This window comes from Magallana gigas, chromosome 4 (assembly GCF_963853765.1).
Source record: "Magallana gigas chromosome 4, xbMagGiga1.1, whole genome shotgun sequence".
NCBI classification, from domain to species: domain Eukaryota; kingdom Metazoa; phylum Mollusca; class Bivalvia; order Ostreida; family Ostreidae; genus Magallana; species Magallana gigas.
Window position 1 is genome coordinate 50,508,452 of NC_088856.1, and position 20,025 is coordinate 50,528,476.

General features: G+C 35.2%; 2 protein-coding genes across 5 annotated transcripts in view; both read left to right on the forward strand.

Annotated features, from left to right (window-relative positions):
- Positions 1-16,932, forward strand: part of LOC109618182 (Tripartite motif-containing protein 2) — a 46,433-nt gene extending 29,501 nt beyond the window's left edge. The window contains exons 1-2 of one of the 3 annotated variants that reach the window (XM_020065471.3): positions 14,028-14,564; positions 15,326-16,932. In XM_020065471.3, the coding sequence (XP_019921030.3) occupies positions 14,562-14,564; positions 15,326-16,930 (1,608 nt within the window). In that variant the 5' untranslated portion in view covers positions 14,028-14,561 and the 3' untranslated portion in view covers positions 16,931-16,932. Of the gene's footprint in view, positions 1-14,027; positions 14,565-15,325 lie in introns of those variants that run through there. The other 2 variants (XM_020065470.3, XM_066082776.1) reach the window with 2 other exon arrangements.
- Positions 618-7,059, forward strand: LOC136269694 (tripartite motif-containing protein 2-like). Of its 2 annotated transcripts, none has more exons than XM_066082771.1 (3): positions 618-665; positions 2,600-2,665; positions 4,710-7,059. In XM_066082771.1, exon 3 carries the CDS (start codon positions 4,729-4,731, stop codon positions 6,385-6,387), a length of 1,659 nt encoding a protein of 552 aa, XP_065938843.1. In that variant the 5' UTR covers positions 618-665; positions 2,600-2,665; positions 4,710-4,728; the 3' UTR covers positions 6,388-7,059. The 2 variants fall into 2 exon arrangements, with proteins under 2 accessions (XP_065938843.1, XP_065938842.1); XM_066082770.1 differs by lacking the exon at positions 618-665 and adding an exon at positions 2,357-2,518.
- Positions 16,933-20,025: the final 3,093 nt, after the last annotated feature.

Sequence of the window (20,025 nt, forward strand, 5' to 3'; positions counted from 1 at the left end):
TATAGTCTGTCCCAAGATATTTATGCCGCACATTTGGACGATTTTTAATAAAAATACACATACCTGTGAAAGAAGTGCAATTGAAATGGATGAAAGGGAAAATTTCCAAGATAACTTCATTCACACATTATCATTTTTCCCTCATAAAAATTCACAAGAATGAAAACAGATTTCCTAAGGAGATTTATAATGGGGAAAGTTGACATCATTTCTCCATTCAAGTCACTCGGAATATCTCGCACAATTTTCAAAGTTATCATCCGGGCTTAATTATGGCTGCTTGATGCAATGCAAAATTCCTGTAGACATTCTATTTTTAGCCATGTATTGAAATCTGACAACATAGAGGGGGGCGTTTCATAAGGGAAATCTTGGGATTTTTTCATACTTTTGAATGAATATCGACTGAATCAAGAGGTTACTATAAATATCAAATAATTTAAGAAAATATGCGGCAAAAATACCTTGGGACAGACTATAATAGATAAAAGTTTAAGATTAATGTTACTGTTCTTCAACTTGTCAAACATCAAAACTAGCACAATTTTTAGAGTTACCTGGAATGTTTTGCTTTGTGTTTTATTGAAACTACCCTATGATTTTGTACAGGAAACCTGACCATGAAAAGAAAAAACCAAGTACATTGTCACCACTTTGAGTTGGAGGTAAAAAGGGTTGTAATTTGTAAACTTTGAATATCAATACATGTATAACTATTACTAGTATCTGATTAAGTTGATAATAAAAACCTAGTGTTTTATCGCTACTGATGTGCCACCAATTCTCACCGAGTACCCTTTCTCACCAGTTCATTGTTACTTTATATGTCATATATGATTTTATGTTGTGATAATATGACGTACATGTAACTTGCACTGGCGAGGAATGGTTCTTGGCAAGAACTGGTCATTTGCAAGTATTGTCAATTCAGGTTTTTTTTCTGATCATAGTTTGGCCATTGTCTGTCATTGTTGTTGTTGTAAACTTTTCACATTTTCATCTCCAAAACCGCTTGGTCAATTTCATTCAAACTTGGCACACAGCATTATTGGGTGAAGGGGATTTAAATCGGGCCATGTATACACCCTTCCTTTTTAAAGGGGAGGTAATACTCACAATCCTGGTGATAGGGAGGGTCAACACTGGGGGTTCAAACTTTTACAGAAGTATCTATAGAGAAAAATCTAATTCTCATAAACCGATCAGTCTGAGAAGCTGTAACTTGTGTGAAAGCACTCGTGTATTGTAGATTTTTAAATCATGATCCTTCAGGGTAGTGTAGGACCACTACAGGAGAAATTTTACATAGGAATAATCAATATATAGAGAAAAATCTTCTCAAAAACCAATTGGCCAGAAAAGCTGTAACTGGGTTGTGTTGAAGCATTCTAAGGTAGTGTAAATTCAAGTTTGGTCAAATCATGATCCTCAGGGGTAGGATAGGGCCTCAATAGTTGAATTTTTACATTGCATTACCAGGGACGTATATACGTCCCTGGCATTACTAAGAGAAACTTTTGAAAAAAAATCTTATTGTCAAAAACTAATACAACAAAAAAAGCTCGTTGTTTAACTTGAGAATATGGTCACCGTGGAGAAAAGTTTGAAAATCTTTGAACATGTAGATATACTCTACCAAGTTGTTTAGATATTTTTTTATTTGATACTCTAAAGACGGTCTAAAGCTTATTGTTAATTATTGTTCTCAGGTGAGTGATGTGGGCCCAAGGCCTCTTGTTGCATTTTAGTTTGCTCAAATATTGCTGAAAATTTATAGTAATGTATATAATGAAAATCAAGAAAATATATTAATAAGAAGTGGTAATAGGAATGTATAGGTCCCAAGGGCGTGTTCAACAGAGCGAGTGTTGCAAATGCTCGCCAAATTTCCCTATACCTGCAACACAAATTTATCGAGCGCTTGCAAGCACTCATTCTGTTGAACACACCTTTGGTTATATATGATGTGTTTTTTCGGTGCAACTGTTGAGGCGAGCGCAGCATAGAAAAGTAAATCTCTCCTGTATATTTCGTGATCAAAAAGAAATTAATCATAATTATGAAACATTAGTTTGTTCTTTTATTTCTATTCCATTGTTATATTTCTAATATGTTCATGGTCTGAGTAGACATTAACTTGAGTATTCACTTGATGTGGAGAAACTTTGGTGATTTATTTTCAATTAACACCAATGCATGGACTAAAAAGCTAGGGTATATTATATATCCCATTTCAATAAACACTCTGTGAAAACTGGAATACAAGAGAAAACAACTTCAAAATATAGTGTATATAGTATATGGTAGTATATATATCACACCAATTCATAGAGTACAGGTATAGAAAACAGGAGATGATAAAAATGATTTGTGAGGGTGTTCTCACTAGCTATCACTTAGTCAACTGACCTATCAAATTTATCATTTATATCATAAAATGCAGTGTACAAAAACTGGAACTGACATTCTTGTTAAAAAAAAACGAAATACATGTAATTAATATGATTACACAAAGAAGGTACTGGTACTTAAATTGTTCGAAATACACCTCATTTGTCGTTCTGTGCATTATCTAAACATGTCACGTGATTTTAAACAGGTAGCTACAGGACAATGGTACCAGGAAGAATAAACATGTGAAATGTCGCCATTTTGTACTCGGCAGGTTTGTTGTTATTCGTATCATACATGTATTGACTTTACTTTTCTTTGTAGACCTATATTCAACATTGACATTCATGTCAGTGATTAAATTCTATTGTTTTTCTTTGAAATGGTGTATAAAACTATTTTAATCACAAAAATCACATGATATTTTAGGTCACCTGAAACAGTGGGTGATCTGTTGTTATCTAGTTTTTGTCCGTCGTCGTGAGTCAACCATACCTGTAGATACATTTGTGTACGAGGTTAAATAGCCCCATGGTAAAACATATTTTGAGGGCAAGAGGCCAATGAGATTGCCCAAATGTCTACTGGTGTGGGACCAATTCTCGCCGAGGATTATTTCTTGCCAGAGCTTTGTTATGTCATTTTATTTACACAGAAAATTATAAACAAAAAATGACGTACCAATACACTGGCAAGAAATGATCCTTGGAGAGAATGTGTTGCACGCCAGTTTGAATTTAATAAACTGCATAGAAAAGATTGTGTGCAAATCGTAAACAAATAAGCGATAATTTAAAAAGTACATATTGAGTATTAACCTTGGTAGACCGTATTTGCCGGAACCTTTAAAAGTTCATATTCTACAGTGGCGTCGGAATTAAATTGAAAGGGGGGGGGGGCTAGACTAATCCTTAGATATCTTGACGGAGAGGGGGGGGGGGGTTACCTATAAAACCAAAAAAAATACCTACCAAAATTTTTTTCCCCCAAATCTTGAAATTCCTAATCCGTAGGGGAGGGGGCCTAGTATACCTATGGCTCCAACATAGGTCTCAATATTTTCTTTCCTGCGAGAAAAAGTGGGGAGGGGGGGGGGCTGAACCCTCTATAATGCAATGTGCCTAATAGTTGCTAAGCCCCCCCCCCTCGGTTCCTACGTCTATGTACACTACTATAGATAATGTGTGAATCAGCCCCCTTTCTTTCCACTCTTTCCACCAAAGGTGATCACCATAACTTCTCTCTAAAGATTCATACCTTCAGTACTAATTTTCATGAATTGACATAGTCTTCTTGATTATATTTATTATGCAAGAAAAACAATTTTTGAAACAATGCCAAATGTTCATTATATTCTTATGTTCATAATTTATTATTGATAAAACAATGTAAATCAATGCAGAGCATCCCCCTCCTTCTGAATCCTGTTATTATAAACATAAAACGCTTCAGATATAGATACCAGATAAAACCACTTTTCCAATCCTTATATAAACCTGCTAGTTTGTTAAGCCACATATCCTCTTCACCCAGCTCATTTAACGTTATCATAAAATGGTAGCTGCAGAACTGTAGCTCTCTGGGAAAAAATATTGACAGACCGGAGAGCTACAGGGCCACCCATTGAAAAAATTGTATATTTATTGCGCAGAAAAACGTGCGCTAGTTTTTGACTAATTTACCTTATTTATACACAAATTCTGTGAAAACAATTAGTACCATTAAATTCTTCATGCAATTTACTACTGATATCGTCTCTTCACTTGCCTCCGATAGTCTTTCAAACACCATCACCAGTCCCGTAAATTCATGTGGTGCACTTTTTTTACATGTAAAAATGGCGACTCTCGATCTCGATGTAAATTCAACATACTTGATTTTCCGAGGTCGGTAGCGTGTTTCGGAGAAAGTCTGAGGCAAATAAAGAGGCGATATCAGTAGTAAATTGCATGAAGAATTTAACGGTACTAATTGTTTTCATAGAATTTGCGTATAAATAAGGTAAATCAGTCCAAAACTAGCGCACGTTTTTCTGCTCAATAAATATACAATTTTTTCAATGGATGGCCCTGTAGCTCTCCGGTCTGTCAATATTTTTTTTCCCGGAGAGCTACAGTTCTGCAGCTAATAAAATGGTTGAATTACCATTAATAATTTATCAGATGGTTACGATATACTTGGGTGACCGTTAGGGTCCAATGGGCATATTGTAAATGTTTTGAAAAATTAAAACGGATTTAACTACAAGTAGGTTACATATAATATGAAAACTTTTTCAGAGAAAAATGCATACTAAGTTTGTTGGGCTTTTTTTTCAGAATATATGACAAAAGTGCCATGACCATGGACCCTGAGTACAACCTTCAGGATGTGTTACGGTGTCATCTCTGTGAGACCCCGGGTCCCCCTATGTACTGTGCCATTTGTGACAAATATCTGTGTAAAGCATGTGAGAACAACCATATTTCTGATCTATCTAAAGAACACAAAGTGGTGCCATTTGAAAAGAGGAAATATACTCCAAAGTGTCAAAAACATCCCTCAAAAATATGTGAACATTACTGTGAGCAATGTCACCTTCCTATTTGTACAACATGTGCTTCCTCTGAAGAACACACTGACCATCAATTTATTGAAATAATTAAAGTTATGGACAACCAGAAAGAAATCATTCAAAAAACTTTAAAGGAACTACAAAAAACCATTTATCTTAAATATCAAGAGATTGCATCCATTATCACAGACCAGAAAACTGCTCTGAATGAAAACTCCCAGAAATTGACAACGGAAATTGACAAACATGGAGAAGACTTGCACAGAGAAATAGACACCATTATCACAAACATGAAATCTAACATGGAGGAAATGGACACGAAACACCTGGATGTCCTAAATCAACAGGAAGATGAAATTAAACACACCATTTCTGAAATCACACAGACCATTGCTGAACTAAAGACTTTACTGGACTCCAATGATGTCAGCCGTGTCTCTGCCTACAAATCCAGGAATGATGAATTCAGAAGATTGCCTCCTAAACTCACAGTGTCCTTACCAAGTTTTACCCCTCAGAAGATCAACAAAGAACAGCTTTATCAACAGTTTGGTTCTCTGTCCGCGTCATCTATCAAAACAGAAGAACATGGCTACACCATGGAATCTCCCGGTACTGAGTCCTCTCCCCCGGACAGACCGCACATTGATGTACCACGGATCATCACACAGATAGACACCGAGTATGAACATTTATACAGTGTGTCCTGTCTGAGTGATGAGGAGATGTGGACGTGTGGTTATAATGACAAAATCATGAGACTGTACAACCTCCGTGGGAAACTAGTGAAGTCAGTCAAAACCAAGTCAGGGAACCATCCACAGGACATAGCAGTGACAAGGAGTGGGGATCTAGTTTATACTGATAACAAAGATAGAACTGTGAACATAGTGAAGAATACACAGATACAGACAGTGATCAGACTACGGGGGTGGAGACTTTGGGGTGTCTGTAGTACCTCCTCTGGTGACCTCCTGGTTGTCATGGACAGTGATGGTGATAAACAAACAAAAGTTGTGTGTTACTCTGGCTCCACAAAGAAACAAAGTATTCAGTACGATGACAAAGGACAACCTCTCTATTCACATGGTGGCAGTAAATACATCAGTGAGAACAGGAACCTAGATATCTGTGTGTCAGACTGGAGAGCCCGTTCAGTAGTGGTGGTCAATCAGGCCGGGAAACTCCGGTTTACCTACACTGGTCGTCCCTCTACTACCAAGGAACCATTCCTTCCACTCGGCATCACAACAGACAGCCAGGGTCGCATCCTGACAACAGACGGTGACAACCACCGTATCCACATCCTGGATCAGGACGGACAGTTCCTCCGCTACATTGACAACTGTCATTTACAGGATCCATGGTGTTTATGTGTGGACACCAGAGACAACCTCTTTGTGACTGACACAGGTATAGTGAAGAAAATACAATATGTGTAGAACATTACACAGCAGTGTAACATTGTTTATATGTATTGTGTGTTAACAACTGACTGTGTTGATATATAAAACATGTATTAGCATAAAGGTAATTAATTATATTATATTACAGATTCATGCATATAAAATATACTTCCATTTAGTTCATGTCAACAATATCATTGTTTTGTTTATCATGTTTATACATCATAATAACTAACTGTTTTAGTGTGGTGATTGTATTGTCAACAGATGGACTGTCTATGCATTTAATGTCAAAACAAACTGTGTACATTATAAGAATACAATCAGAGAAACCTTGTTTGGTATTTGTCAAAGAAATCAAAACATTTTAATGTTGACAAAATGACACTAAAAGTTGAATTAAATATCTTTGAAAAACTTTTTTTTAGCTCTCCTTTATATTAAGTTATGAGTTAATTTCAATCTTTTTTCATTTTAAAGAATATAAATTATATAAATCATACATTTTCTTTTTTCAAAGCTGAAAAACTGAAGGTACCACATTTGTTGAACATTAGAATGGTGTTTATTTGATCTTTGTCCATTAATATTTCTGTCACTGAAGATTGAGTAACTTTTGTTTCTTACACACTAGTAAAAAACCCTGCAGTTTTACTTTGTGTACTTTAAATAATGTGTTATTATGTCTAATAAATGGTTTGTAAACAACATTGTTAATTGGCTTAGGTTAGTTTCTTTGACCCCATAATTTTAAATATTACGGTATTGAAATGGACTTCCAGATTCAAATTAACGGATGGAGTAAAATTCTCCTTAGAAAGTGAAACAGATGAATGTTGTTTGTTGCATCAGAGATGTAATGCCCCATTTTCTTTATTAATGATTACGTCCCTTCGAGGAAGTGTGCTATCTACTTACATGTGTAGGTAGGTGGGTGGATGATATGTTGTCATCAAACCCTGTATACAGGCTGACCGTTGTTACAGCATTCCCAGTTCAAAAGGTCAATTGGTCAGTAGATTATGTCAATAAGAGTCTTGTCCAATCGATGTCTTTTGAGCATTGATTGACAGTTTACTATAGTTTTTCTTTGGAGGGGGGGGGGGGTATGAACATAGTGAACATGTATTTTTTTAGGTCACTTTAGTAACTCGGATATTCATCCGACTCTCGTCCCCCTCCCCTTCTCCTTTTTTACGAATCGATGATTGAGTTAAGGTAAGGTTTGCGGTTACAGGGAGATAACTCACACATTTTCATTGTGACGTAACACCAACTACCTTTTATTTCAGTTATGACGTCAAAATTTATATGACGTCATAATTGATTTCATTTTTTTTTTATTTCGCGGGTTTTTTTTAGTTTCAATGAAAAAATAAGAGGACACAAGCATTCTATCAATTTCCACGAAAACGAAATCCGCATCATATGGTTTTGAATAGTGTTTTAGAAACATCAGATTACACATATTCCAAGATACGTTTTTCCTGAAATCGGTGGACTTGGAAAGGTTTCAAATAAGATGTTTTCGTTTACATAATAGTAGTCCAAAATTAAGACTTTTGTTGCATTTTATTCTATTTTTAGATAGTTCATCAGAAATTAATAAAAGTGAATCATGATATTAATAGTGATATTATTTTCGAACATTTTAAGCATAAATTACCCCCATAATAGTCACATTTAAAATATACATATTTTCACGAAATTGTTTACATTTCATCAAACTGAAAATTGGAATCATGAACTTTGACCTTTTGTAGTTATAAAACGGGACGGGCAAAATTCATTTGAATTTCATGAGAAAAAAGACTAAAGTATAGTGAACAAAATGGTATGTAACTTTGGTACAACCTCTAATAATTTAAAGTAGATCCAGTGTTCTGTGACGTCACACTTTTTTGTAAAACTTTGAATTCTTTAAAAATTGTGCAAGATAGTTTTATTTATTTTATGTGAATATAATCACATGGATGTAATTAGAAGTATTGGTTGGTTAAAGATATTTTCGCACTTAATTTTATACTTAATTTCCAAATTTTTATATATTTTATCTATGCAAAGGGGAAATAACTCTTTTTCTGACTTTTCTCTCAGTTGTATGTCTAAATGCTATAGTTTTTCTTATTCCAACGATTAATTTTAAAATATTTTTGTAATTTTAGTTTTCTGATAAAGTTGACATTAAAATTAAACAAGAAAAACAAATTTCTGCCTACAAGATTTTAATTTAACAGAAAAAAAATACATTTTTCTAATGCTTAAATATGCTTTAGTTTGTGTTTATCTGGCATCTCAAAAAGTGTGATGACATGTATATTTTTTCTAACAATTGATGACATTTAAGTCTATTAAGTCGAAATCAGTTCGGTTTTTCAACTTTCCTCAGAGAATTTTACGAGTATGGAGCTACCTTAATTCTGGTTGTAACGCGGCATTTGATTGGATAGAAAAATTTAGTTAAATTTGTATAACCTGGTTTGCACGTCACAAGACACGTCACAATGCACCAACGTACTAATTCACTTGACGTTACATTTGAATTTTGAACAGATTTATATCATTTTTTAAAGTAAAACGGACTCAATTTGTACAGCAAATTCCAGAAAATTAAATTATAAGGAATGAACTCAATATCTACCCAAGTTATACTCGTATAACCTGGGTTGGAGCAATTTACGCTTTTTTATAATCCGCTTCGCGGATTATAAAGCGTAAATTGCCCCAACCCAGGTTATACGAGTATAACTTGGGTAGACATTGCGTTCATTTCTTAAAAAAATGCAAGCCGCAAACCTGACCTTAATAGACCCCAAAAATGAAACTTAAAATGCAAACATGAGACTACATGAAAGGTTCAGCCAATGGCTATAGTACTCAGGTGACCGTCAAGACTCGTGAGTTTATTTTCCTGAAACTTTTGGTTGAATGTTTTGTTACAACAAAAAATTGTTGAATTACGTTGTTTTATTTTTTTAATATCAAACAATTAAAAGCATGATATATTCGGCTTCTTAAGCATCAATAAGTGCACTTCTTTATGTTTGTATCAAACTTTTACTCTTACAGATTACAGTTTAGCTGGATACCCTAGAACAAACAAGTAGTTCACAATCGATCGATTACAATTTATTGTTTTATAATAAGCCATGATTGTGCTCTCGTCTTTACTTGTATTTTGTTTGGATAATAAGCCGTGAATTGAATATAAGACAGTTTTGAAAATACCCCCCCCCCCCCATTTCTTACCAAAACTTAAAATAAGCCGCTGCTTATTTTCAAAGTTTAGGAGTATGTTAGCGGCTGAACTGTTTAATAAGACGCTATTTAAAGGATATTTTGAAAAAAATTTACAAAGTTGACAACGTAAATCTGATGAAAATGTTAGTTTTATGCACGTAGCATTGCTTCGAAGTTATAGGGGGCAGCCATACCCCCAAAAATCCTCCAAGTGTAAAAAAAAATCAAAATTCATAACCGGGGGTAGTGGGGGGGGGGGGGAGAGGTTATTATTTACAGTTGAAAAATTTATTACAGGGATTTATATAATGCTTTTTGATGTATGATTTCAAAACATTTTCTCACAGTTACAGAAAAGTGGAGGGACAATTTTGTACAGTATTTTGTGATTTGCAAAAAAGTGTGCCCTACCCTTGCGTTGCTACCTGCCTTTTATTTACTTTTCAGTTTCTTATATTCACTACCCACCTTCTTTGCCCATCCTCTTGGTGTTAATGCTGCAACACTGCTTAACAAGGATTCAGTATTAGATATTATTATTTTCATCATTGAAGACATTTGGACATAATTTAGCACATATTAGTTACATGCAATAAGCTATAAACTCATTAGTTAAGGGGAAGGGGATGGTACTGTGTTTTGAAATATTGTCCCTTTTTGATATTTGTATGGATTTTCACAGAAGACGTAAACAAGTATTTTATTTAATCAAAACAAGTATACAATATATATACATGTAGTAAAGTGTGTGTGATATATTGGAGTTATCGCTCTTTGACCAGTTTACGTGATTTTAAAGTTGTCTTAAATAATTTATTCGTTAATCACAATAATTAAAACAATCCAACAAATTTGATTTCTACACAACATTAAATTGAATTTTCTTGCATTTTTCATTTCCGAAAGATTCCATATTTGCATCTGAAATTTGGTATCTGGTCAAATTCAATATTGACAGAAATATTCAACAATTTCCGGAATTATCATATTTGTGTAGATCTTTAAGATGACAAATGAGCTTTGCATTTCAGAAAATGATTTAGTTAATTAGACCTTTAAATTATGCATGTACTGGAGAAAAAGATGGGCATCATGACAAAACGGAACTATTTTCATAGGCCTGCGTCGGAACCGGGGGGGGGGGGCTAGCAACCCCCCCCCCCCCCTCTCAATTTTTTTTTTTTGCAAAGTTAGACCTAACCATTAGGTACATAGCATCATAGAGGGGCCAGCCCCCATCTTTTTTTTTACCTTAAAAAGATTGAAATATTAATAGTGATTATCTGAAGATGCTTTCATAGTAATTTCACATATTGTAGCATTGTAGCATTGTAGTTTTATTTCTACTAAATATTTTTATTTTAAACTTTCAACTCTCTTGGGGCCCCATTATTAGTTGTGGGTCCCGATTTCAACACTGAGGATGATTGCATATAATTAGTTTCACAAACTGAAGCATATGGGTGGTTCTTAAGAAGCAACCTTTTGAGGAGTAAATCAGAATAACCAATACATCTGACAATAACTCGTACCTGCTCAGCAAGTCTATGCATGTCTTCAAACTTTTCCAACAAATCAGATGCCACTCAATTCTGTCACCAAGGAAACATGTCAACTTCTTCGTAATTGCATTTACACAATGAAAACAAAGCAGTGAAAAATATGTACCGAATCTCATTCATATTAATTTAGCTACTTGTAGGACGTACAGTTCACTGTAAAGAAAACTTGTTTTAATCTTTCAAAGTACAACGAGAGAAATTCATCATGTAAATAATATTTCTTCGATTATACACCTTTTGAATCTTTTGGAGGACAGAGAAGCTGTAACACACAGACACATACACATGATTATATATATCTTATATTGTCATTCACACAGTCCGAGAATCCTATAATATTGTACACAACACATGGCAAGCGTTCACTCAGAAATTATGTCCCTCCCACCACGACACGATCCATCTCGATAACACCTCCTGCCCTCAATCGTAGATATTGTACTTTAATTTCTGATTTGGTCTAATGTAAAAATTAAGCCCCCCCCCCTCCCCCGCTGGTTTGTTCGGAACTTGCCATAGGCCTCTGGTCAAGGCATTTCACTTCCTGACTACTCTGCCCTGTTTTGGGAAGGGCTCTATCTGCTCTTTCCATCATCTTTTTCTGAAAACTCAATAAATAGAAAATAGTTCAAATACTCAGTCACACATAATATCCACTGGATCATGGATTAACACTGAATAACATTAAAGAAGAGCAGAGAAGTGGAGTCATGGTTCTATATAGCCACTGTACTTGTTGATGTGTTGCTGACGGGTGGTCTTACTTGGATCCAAAGATGAGGTCGGCGTCCGGGGCGCCCTTAGGGTGCTGGTATCTCACCCTCCTCTCTCGGTTAGTGTTTACCGGCATCACACGATTCAAGGACGCTATCATCTCTGTCAGAAAAGAACTCAAATAAATTTGATTGGAAATAATTACAATCATGGAATATTAATTAAATTATTTATTTGATAAAAAGGGGAACTGACATGACTTATCAGAGCTCATTCTTTGCAACCTAGCTATATGTAGCCCTATTGTTTTGCTAATTAAGCTTTTGGGAATTCCTCTTTCTTCACTATGCTTAATTTCAATCACCACAATGCTAAAAGTTAGTATTGTTCTTTTTTTTGGTATGACCGGTATCAAATTGCCAAATGGAAAATTCCTCATCGCCATGTTTCCCAAGAGTATGATAAACTTCAATCTGTTGCTATTAATTTTTCCCCCCAATGTATGGGTAGCCCCTATGCTGGGGCGATCATGACACAAGATTGAATCAAGTTTTCAATGAAACGATAATTACAAACCCCCAAACTGCAGAGGTTACTATACTGTAAGAATTTTAATGGATTCCCCCGGATATTTGTCAATATTTTTTTTATAATATTAAATGGAACGCTTTACGACCTTAGAGAGAAAGGTTTTAAATAATATACACTACAATCTTCTTTTTTCAATATTTGTACCATGAAGCTTAATTACTTGTCACATTTTTTAAAACCTGATTTGAGTATGCTGAATACAAAACATCGTGATGATTATGCTGATGATCGTTGTGATGGTGTAACATGACATCCATAAAGACTATTGTATACAGTCACTTGCAGATCAACAAATATTTAGAGTAAAAAAATATTTTTGTGCAAGTGAAATATTTAAGGAATGAGATTATTATGAGATGCATGTATACGTGATCAAATACGGTCGGGGATGACCAAAAACAATAAAGTCAAAAGGAGTTTGTGATAGATTTGATCACATCCGACTGTATTTGATCAACTCATTATATTAAAAGAATGATTCCTTATTACTTATATTTATATTATTTTCACCAATTGTTCAATCAAATATTCGATTATTGACGTCTTTACGTTATCTTCTCTTTGTGTAAATATGTAAACCCCGCTTGCGCACCTAGCACGTCATTTGTGTAAATATGTAAACCCTGCACGCGCCCCTAGCACGTCATTTGCGTTATTGGACTATACGTTACGTTTATATATATATATATATATATATATATATATATATATATATATATATATTAAGCACACACATTGCAGTAACTCTCAAATTGACATACACCTGCCCATAGTGTGAGATATATATATATATATATTATATATATATATATATATATATATATATATATATATATATATATAAAGCACAGAGAAAGTCACTTTTTGTTGGAGCTCCACCTTCCGCCCCTACCGAGGCTTGAACTCACGACCTCTGGAACCCATTCTCCTAGCAGTGAGCGGCCACCGCGCTACCCACTCGGCCATCTAGGAAAGACAAAAACCTTGCTTTCAATGACGAACGGATCCTAGCGCGCTGGCCGCGCACTACACAGTTGTTTGAGATACAGGTGGAATACAGTTAAACGACAATTTGAGAGGATCAGAACGATACACATTGCATAGATACACACGTATATAATAATAAGCACAAACATTGCAATAACTCTCAAATTGACATATACCTGCCCATAGTGAATGATATAGATATATATATATATATATATATATATATATATATATATATATATATATATATATATATATATATATATATATATATATATATATATATATATATATATATATATATAAGCACAGGGAAATTCATGTTGTTGAAGCTTCACCTCCTTCCCGACCGGAGCTATATATATATATAAAATCTATATAAATTTTATCCAAATACTCATTAAATATACGAGTGTTCAGACAAAGAATCTAAATGTCTGTCTCAGTTGCAACAGGACCTATATAAAAATTGATAGAGCTTAGAATTACAAACTTTTATTTGTTTTGATTATTCATTGATTTAGTTAAAATAACTGCATGCTCTTTATGCACATTTTTAATGGGACATTCTATAGCTATCTTGCTCATTCTCTCATGAATTGGTGCAATACTAATATTTATGAATCTGAAGAGAATTTTGATTTGAATATCACATTACTTCAAATAATTTAAAGGGAAACACAACAATGTTATCACTCTCGGAATATTCTGCCGTCAAACAATTTGTAGAGTGTATTTAAAGACAAATAAGCTTTCTCTTTTAGACCACGATATGGCCCGTGTATTGAATGACATTTAAAATGACGTTCCACCTTACGAATTCCTGAGGGTAATCCGCTTCCCTTAACAGGTAAACCCAACCCCACTCTGACAATAACAATGCCTAAATCCTGTAAATCAGACTTAATCTACCATTCCTTCAATTAAGTTATATCAGGAGGATTTGTGAAATGAAACTGTTCGATATTTCGCAAGTGACGAGGGTCATTGCTCGGGAGGGATCTTGGAGACGGAGGGTTAACCCAAGACAAATCTTGGCCTGGTGACACCTGGAATAGGTAAGCCAGCTAACGGTTTACAACTTCACTGTCAGTGGGTACTGTACACTGCTGTAAAATGGTGTGTACTCTCTCTCTCTCTCCTTAATATTCTCTCTCTCTCTCTCTCTCTCTGATTCTTACTCTCTGTATCTTTCTTTCTTTCTATCTTTCTGATTGTATCTGTTTTATCAAGATATTCTCTCTCTCTCTCTCTCTCTCTCTCTCTCTCTCTCTCTCTCTCTCTCTCTCTCTCTCTCTCTCTCTCTCTCATGTCTTTACGATTTCTGGTTTAAAAGGCAACAAAAGTTTTCATCTATAATTGTCTTTTTTCTCTTTGTTTTCTCACATGATTGTTTCGGGCTTATTTAAACACAAATTCAACAAAAGTAGAAACGAAGTCTATACCACCACAAGTTTATAATATTCTTCACCACTAAACTAGTTTCAACAACAATGTTTGACGTATGATTATAATGTATTTAATTTAAGTGTAAATCTATATATTTACATTCTTCAGTGTCTTTGCCTGTGATAACACTTCGTATCGATTGTGTACTATATAACTCATAAAGCCAAAGTGAGGCGCCAGCAGGGTTTGCTTATTTATATTTAAATATTTAATCGTACGATGGTTTAAAATTATATAAATATAAGTAATTAGGACTCACTCTTTAAATATTATGAGGTAATAATTTCGGTCGGGGCGTGATCAAATCTATCATAAAGCCCTTCGGGCTTTATTGGATTTGATCACGCCCCGACCAAGATTATCACCTCATAATACTCAAAGAATGATTCCTTATTCCTTATATCAATACATGGCTTTGTTTTGGAGAATAGGATACCAAAGGGAGCGATTCATCTAGAAGCAATATGGCCTCGAGAAAATCCAGAAAGAAAAGCATAGTTACAAGCGTCAGTGTTAAAGAAAATGAAAACTCATTCCAAAACTGTTTAGAGCACACAGGAAATAAACTATACTTTTTCTGCCGCCCATGTGCGATTCCAATATGTCACAAATGCGCAAGCGAAACACACTTGAGTCACGATGCAGAAAACGTTTTAGAAAATTTTCAATCCATGCGGGACCTCGTGACCTCTGACACGTCACGCATGGAGTCTCTCATTCAACCAGAGTATAAAAAGATAGAGACTCAGATTCAGACGAACGTTTTAAAGTTGACCAGTGGTTACGAGAATGTCAAAAAACAAATCGTCACAAACGGCGAGATTTGGCACAAGGCAGTGGAGAGCGCCGTGAAGAAATGTTTGGAGAGAGTGGAAACGATGGAAAAGGAAGACTTTTCCAATCTCCGGGAGCAGCGAAAACTCATATCTAGTCTGATAGCGGAAATTCAATCGCTGATTGACTACAATAAAAAAATATTGAACGAAAACGATATTTCTGAAATCAATAAATTCAAAGCAAAGAGTGAGGAATTTTCAAGGATTCCCACAATAACAAGTATCATTGCACCAGTGTTCAAGAACAGTGATGTAGAAAAGGAACAACTTCCCGAACGATTCGGTGCTCTTAAAGCATCCGTTCTGAAGAAGTCTCGAGATTTCGTCATAAATGTGACGTCAGCAGAGCCCCCTTCAAAAAGGGACACACTACTAGACAAACCAGTTGTTCTACGCAAAGTGGAGACAAAGTTCGAGAAGTGCTGGAGTGTACAGTGCATTCAAGACCAGAACGTGTGGATAAGTGGAGATGTGGAAACTGTAGCTAAGGTTGATGTTCATGGCAATATGATTGAAAAAGTGTCCACTCGATCAAAGCAAGCTCCGTTCGATCTGTCTATTACTTCCAAGGGAGAACTACTTTACACTGATTACGGAGACAGAAGTGTTAACATAATGAAAAAGGGGAAATTCGAACCCTTTCTGAAACTTCAGGGATGGAATCCACTTGGGTTATGTGCGACAGATTCTGGAGAAGTTTTACTGTGTATGGACAATCGGAACGACTCGTCAAAACAAAAATCTCAACAGGTGAAGGTCGTTCGTTATGTTCACACTTCACCCACGCAAGAGATTCAGTATGACGACGGAGGGTGTCCACTCTACGTTTCCGGTGATTTTGATGTTTACATCACCGTGAACAGTAATCAGGATGTGTGTGTATCAGACCGTAACGCCAAAGCCGTCGTGTCAACCACCCAATCAGGTCGGTTCCGTTGGCGTTACTTTGGAAATGTCCCCACGCGCAAATGTCCGTATTTCGATCCACGAAGCATTTTAACTGACAGAAGTTGCAGAATCCTGGTATCGGACGCCGATAGCAACTTGGTTCATCTCCTTGACGACAGAGGTCACTTGTTGTGTTTGATTGGTCGAGGATTTCTGGAGAAACCTGTGGGTATTAGTTTGGACTCCGAGGGAAACTTGTATGTTGTCGAATACCATACAGCGAAGTTGAAAGTCATTAAATACATCAAATAGAATTGTTTTTGTATTGTTCTTTGCAATATTCAGCCAAAAGATTAGCCATTCAGTTTGAGTGATATTTTTGTTCAAATAACTAGTAATGCAAAATGAAAATCAATATACAAATTATTTATCCCCTCTAAAAAATCAAATAATTTATTACTTAATAAAATTGACCTTAATTTTTACTAATGAAAATTGCGGCTGTGGTACACAAATGGAATGGGATTGCCATTTCTATCAATCAAAATGAAAGATTGACAAACAATTAAATGCGGTGCCATTTTTGTGAATACATGTAAATGTAAAATGTATGTGCCTGCACCAAAGATAAGGTCGCAATGTAGTCTGTTGTAAAAAAAAATGATGAATAACTACATTCCACTAATATATTAATTTGCAGCAAATTAAAAGACTCTTCGTGTGTGGAATGCATCGTTATAAATGAATTTATATTTTTTAATATAGATGTACCAAATCAACGCTTAGTCTTCAATAACTATATCAATAACTACAATTTTGCATGCACTATCACAGCAGAGCCCAAATAAACGCTTTGAAGAATTTAGGCTTTATAGCGCAGATCGTTTTCGTAGCGAAAAAAAAAACGTTATAATGAGGAAAAATGCATGTACGAATTCCTGTCTTTTACAAAGAAATCATTTTCTTTAATACATGTAGTGCTGTATGCTGTAAAAGTGAAGGATATATCGATACTTAAAATGATTATCAATATCTTCGTCTATATCGAACGACTTTATTCCTGAATGCTCTATTGAAGGAGCTATAAAATTATGCTAACTGATCAATGCTTTGACTTGCAACTTATACTAGTATTGGTTTTCATTCATGCCCAATAAATTTTTTTAGTAATAACTTGCATGAAAACATTAAATATGGTTTGTAAGGACAGGGCTCTTTGACTGTCACATGAACAAAAACAAAATACTACTTTAGTTAACCAATCTTCAGAAACTAAACTAAAGTGATACTATATTAATGGTTTTAATACAGAAGTAAAAACAAAACACATCGCACAAGTTGAGAAGTTCATTTCGTATTGTTGGACAGTTCAAATTTTATAAACATTTTAACGTATTAAACTAGATTAAAATATAACTTCGATTGATAACATAAATAGTATTTCAATTAAAACTATATTCAATCAATGCTTTAAATCTATAAATCAAAGTTTGGAAAAGTTAAAGTTGCTTTTCATATAATGTCAACATTAAACCTCTGATTTGTTAAGTTCAGAGAGCAGTAAGCGCTAACTACTTCGCGAACTACTTGTAAAGTAATAAATAAAAAAAATATTAACGTCATCAAAAAAATAACAAAATCATGCAAACATCCTAGAAATACAAAGAAAGGCAGAACTTGTTAAACACTTTTTTCAATAAACTATATAGCTCTACTGGGCTGATATTAATTCCAGTTACTTTTACATCTTCCTTTACAGTTGCGTCATCAAGTTACATAATAAATAGTCTGTCATTCCTCCTCTTCTAAGTTGACACTAAGGATGTTTAAGCCCCTTTCACAATTGGCGAACGAGCAGAAGCGACCAAATATTCGTGCGACCGAAAAAATTAGATATGAATCGTTAACTGTTGCCGAAATAATCGCATATGAAAAAAGTATTCCTACGAAATTTTGCACGATCTAAGCGAGCGTTTGCGAGGTAAACGCATTGAATCTTACGATATATCTTGCGTCTGTATGCGACTCTTGTATAATGAAAGCAACTGTTGAAAGATAATACGATAGGACCGTGCGAGAGACTTGGTGATCGGACGATTGAACGTGCGCCAATGTGATTATGCGTTCCATGGTACGAATGACCGTGCGAGTCAGAGAGTGTATATACACCGCCCATATTCAGTGGACATAGTTGAAAGCGAGAAAAGATGCCACCCAAGAAGATACAGATATGCAACAGCATTTATTATTATACCTCGATATGATTATTCTATTATACCTGGTTGGTCTAGAAAGTCACATGACAGGGCGATGTCACAGGAATGAAAAAGCCGGTATGAGCATACAATGTAGACAAATATGATTAAATCAAAAATATTTAATCGTTATGATTCTCTTTATATCTCAGAGCCAACTTAACTATTTATGATTATGAAAGAAAAAATAGCCAGTTTCATGGGAAATCAAACAATCACGACGTTAATCTGGCGATTATTGAAAAGTCAAACATGATTAGAAATCAACGTATTTTGTGTAATCATATGTTGCTTGGTATAATAAAACGTTTATTGCATTAATGGTCAGGGAATGTGAAGATTTATTCCCCAGAAAAAACAAATTTCTCTCGGGCGAAGCCCTTGGGAAATATGATTTTTCTTGAGGGAATAAATCTTCATACATATATTTCCCTCACCATCATGCAATAAATGTATATTGTAAATTTTGTTCTGAAACAGAGATACTTATACAGGGTATATATACTTGTAGCAGAGCATGGCATATTGAGGCTGATTTGTCGTGCAATGATAGTAAAACGTTGCAAGATTACATGAGACACGTTGAGCAACAGTATCACGGTCGCAAAACAGACGAATAAACACCAGCGATTTATCTTACGATCTTTATAAATCGTGTATCACTCTTGCGAGTACACAAACCGTTGTAAAACGTTCGTACTAATGTTCGTGCGTTGCACTGCAATAATTTGGATCGCGTTCGGTCGCGTCTGAATAGTGTGCATGTCCACTATTCAGAGGAGACTTGATGCGACCAGTAAAACGTATGCAACGAATGCGAGAGCTCATGCAACGTAAGCGAGGGCTCTTGCAACGTATGCGAGAACTCGTGCGAAGCTCAAAAATTTCGATCGCAAAGTGATGTAAAATTATGAAAGGGGCTTAAAAATTTGAAGTTATCTCATTTAATCAAATTCTAAAGTCCCCTTCACAATTGGCGCACGAACACTCTACAGCACTTTGCGATAAGGATTGTTTGGCTTTGCACAAGCAATCGCATACGCGACACAAGCTCTCGAATTTGTTCCATGCCTTTTTGTGGTCGCATCAAGCCTCCTCAAAATAGTGGGCACAAATCAGATGCGACCGAATGCGATCCAAATTTTTGCAATG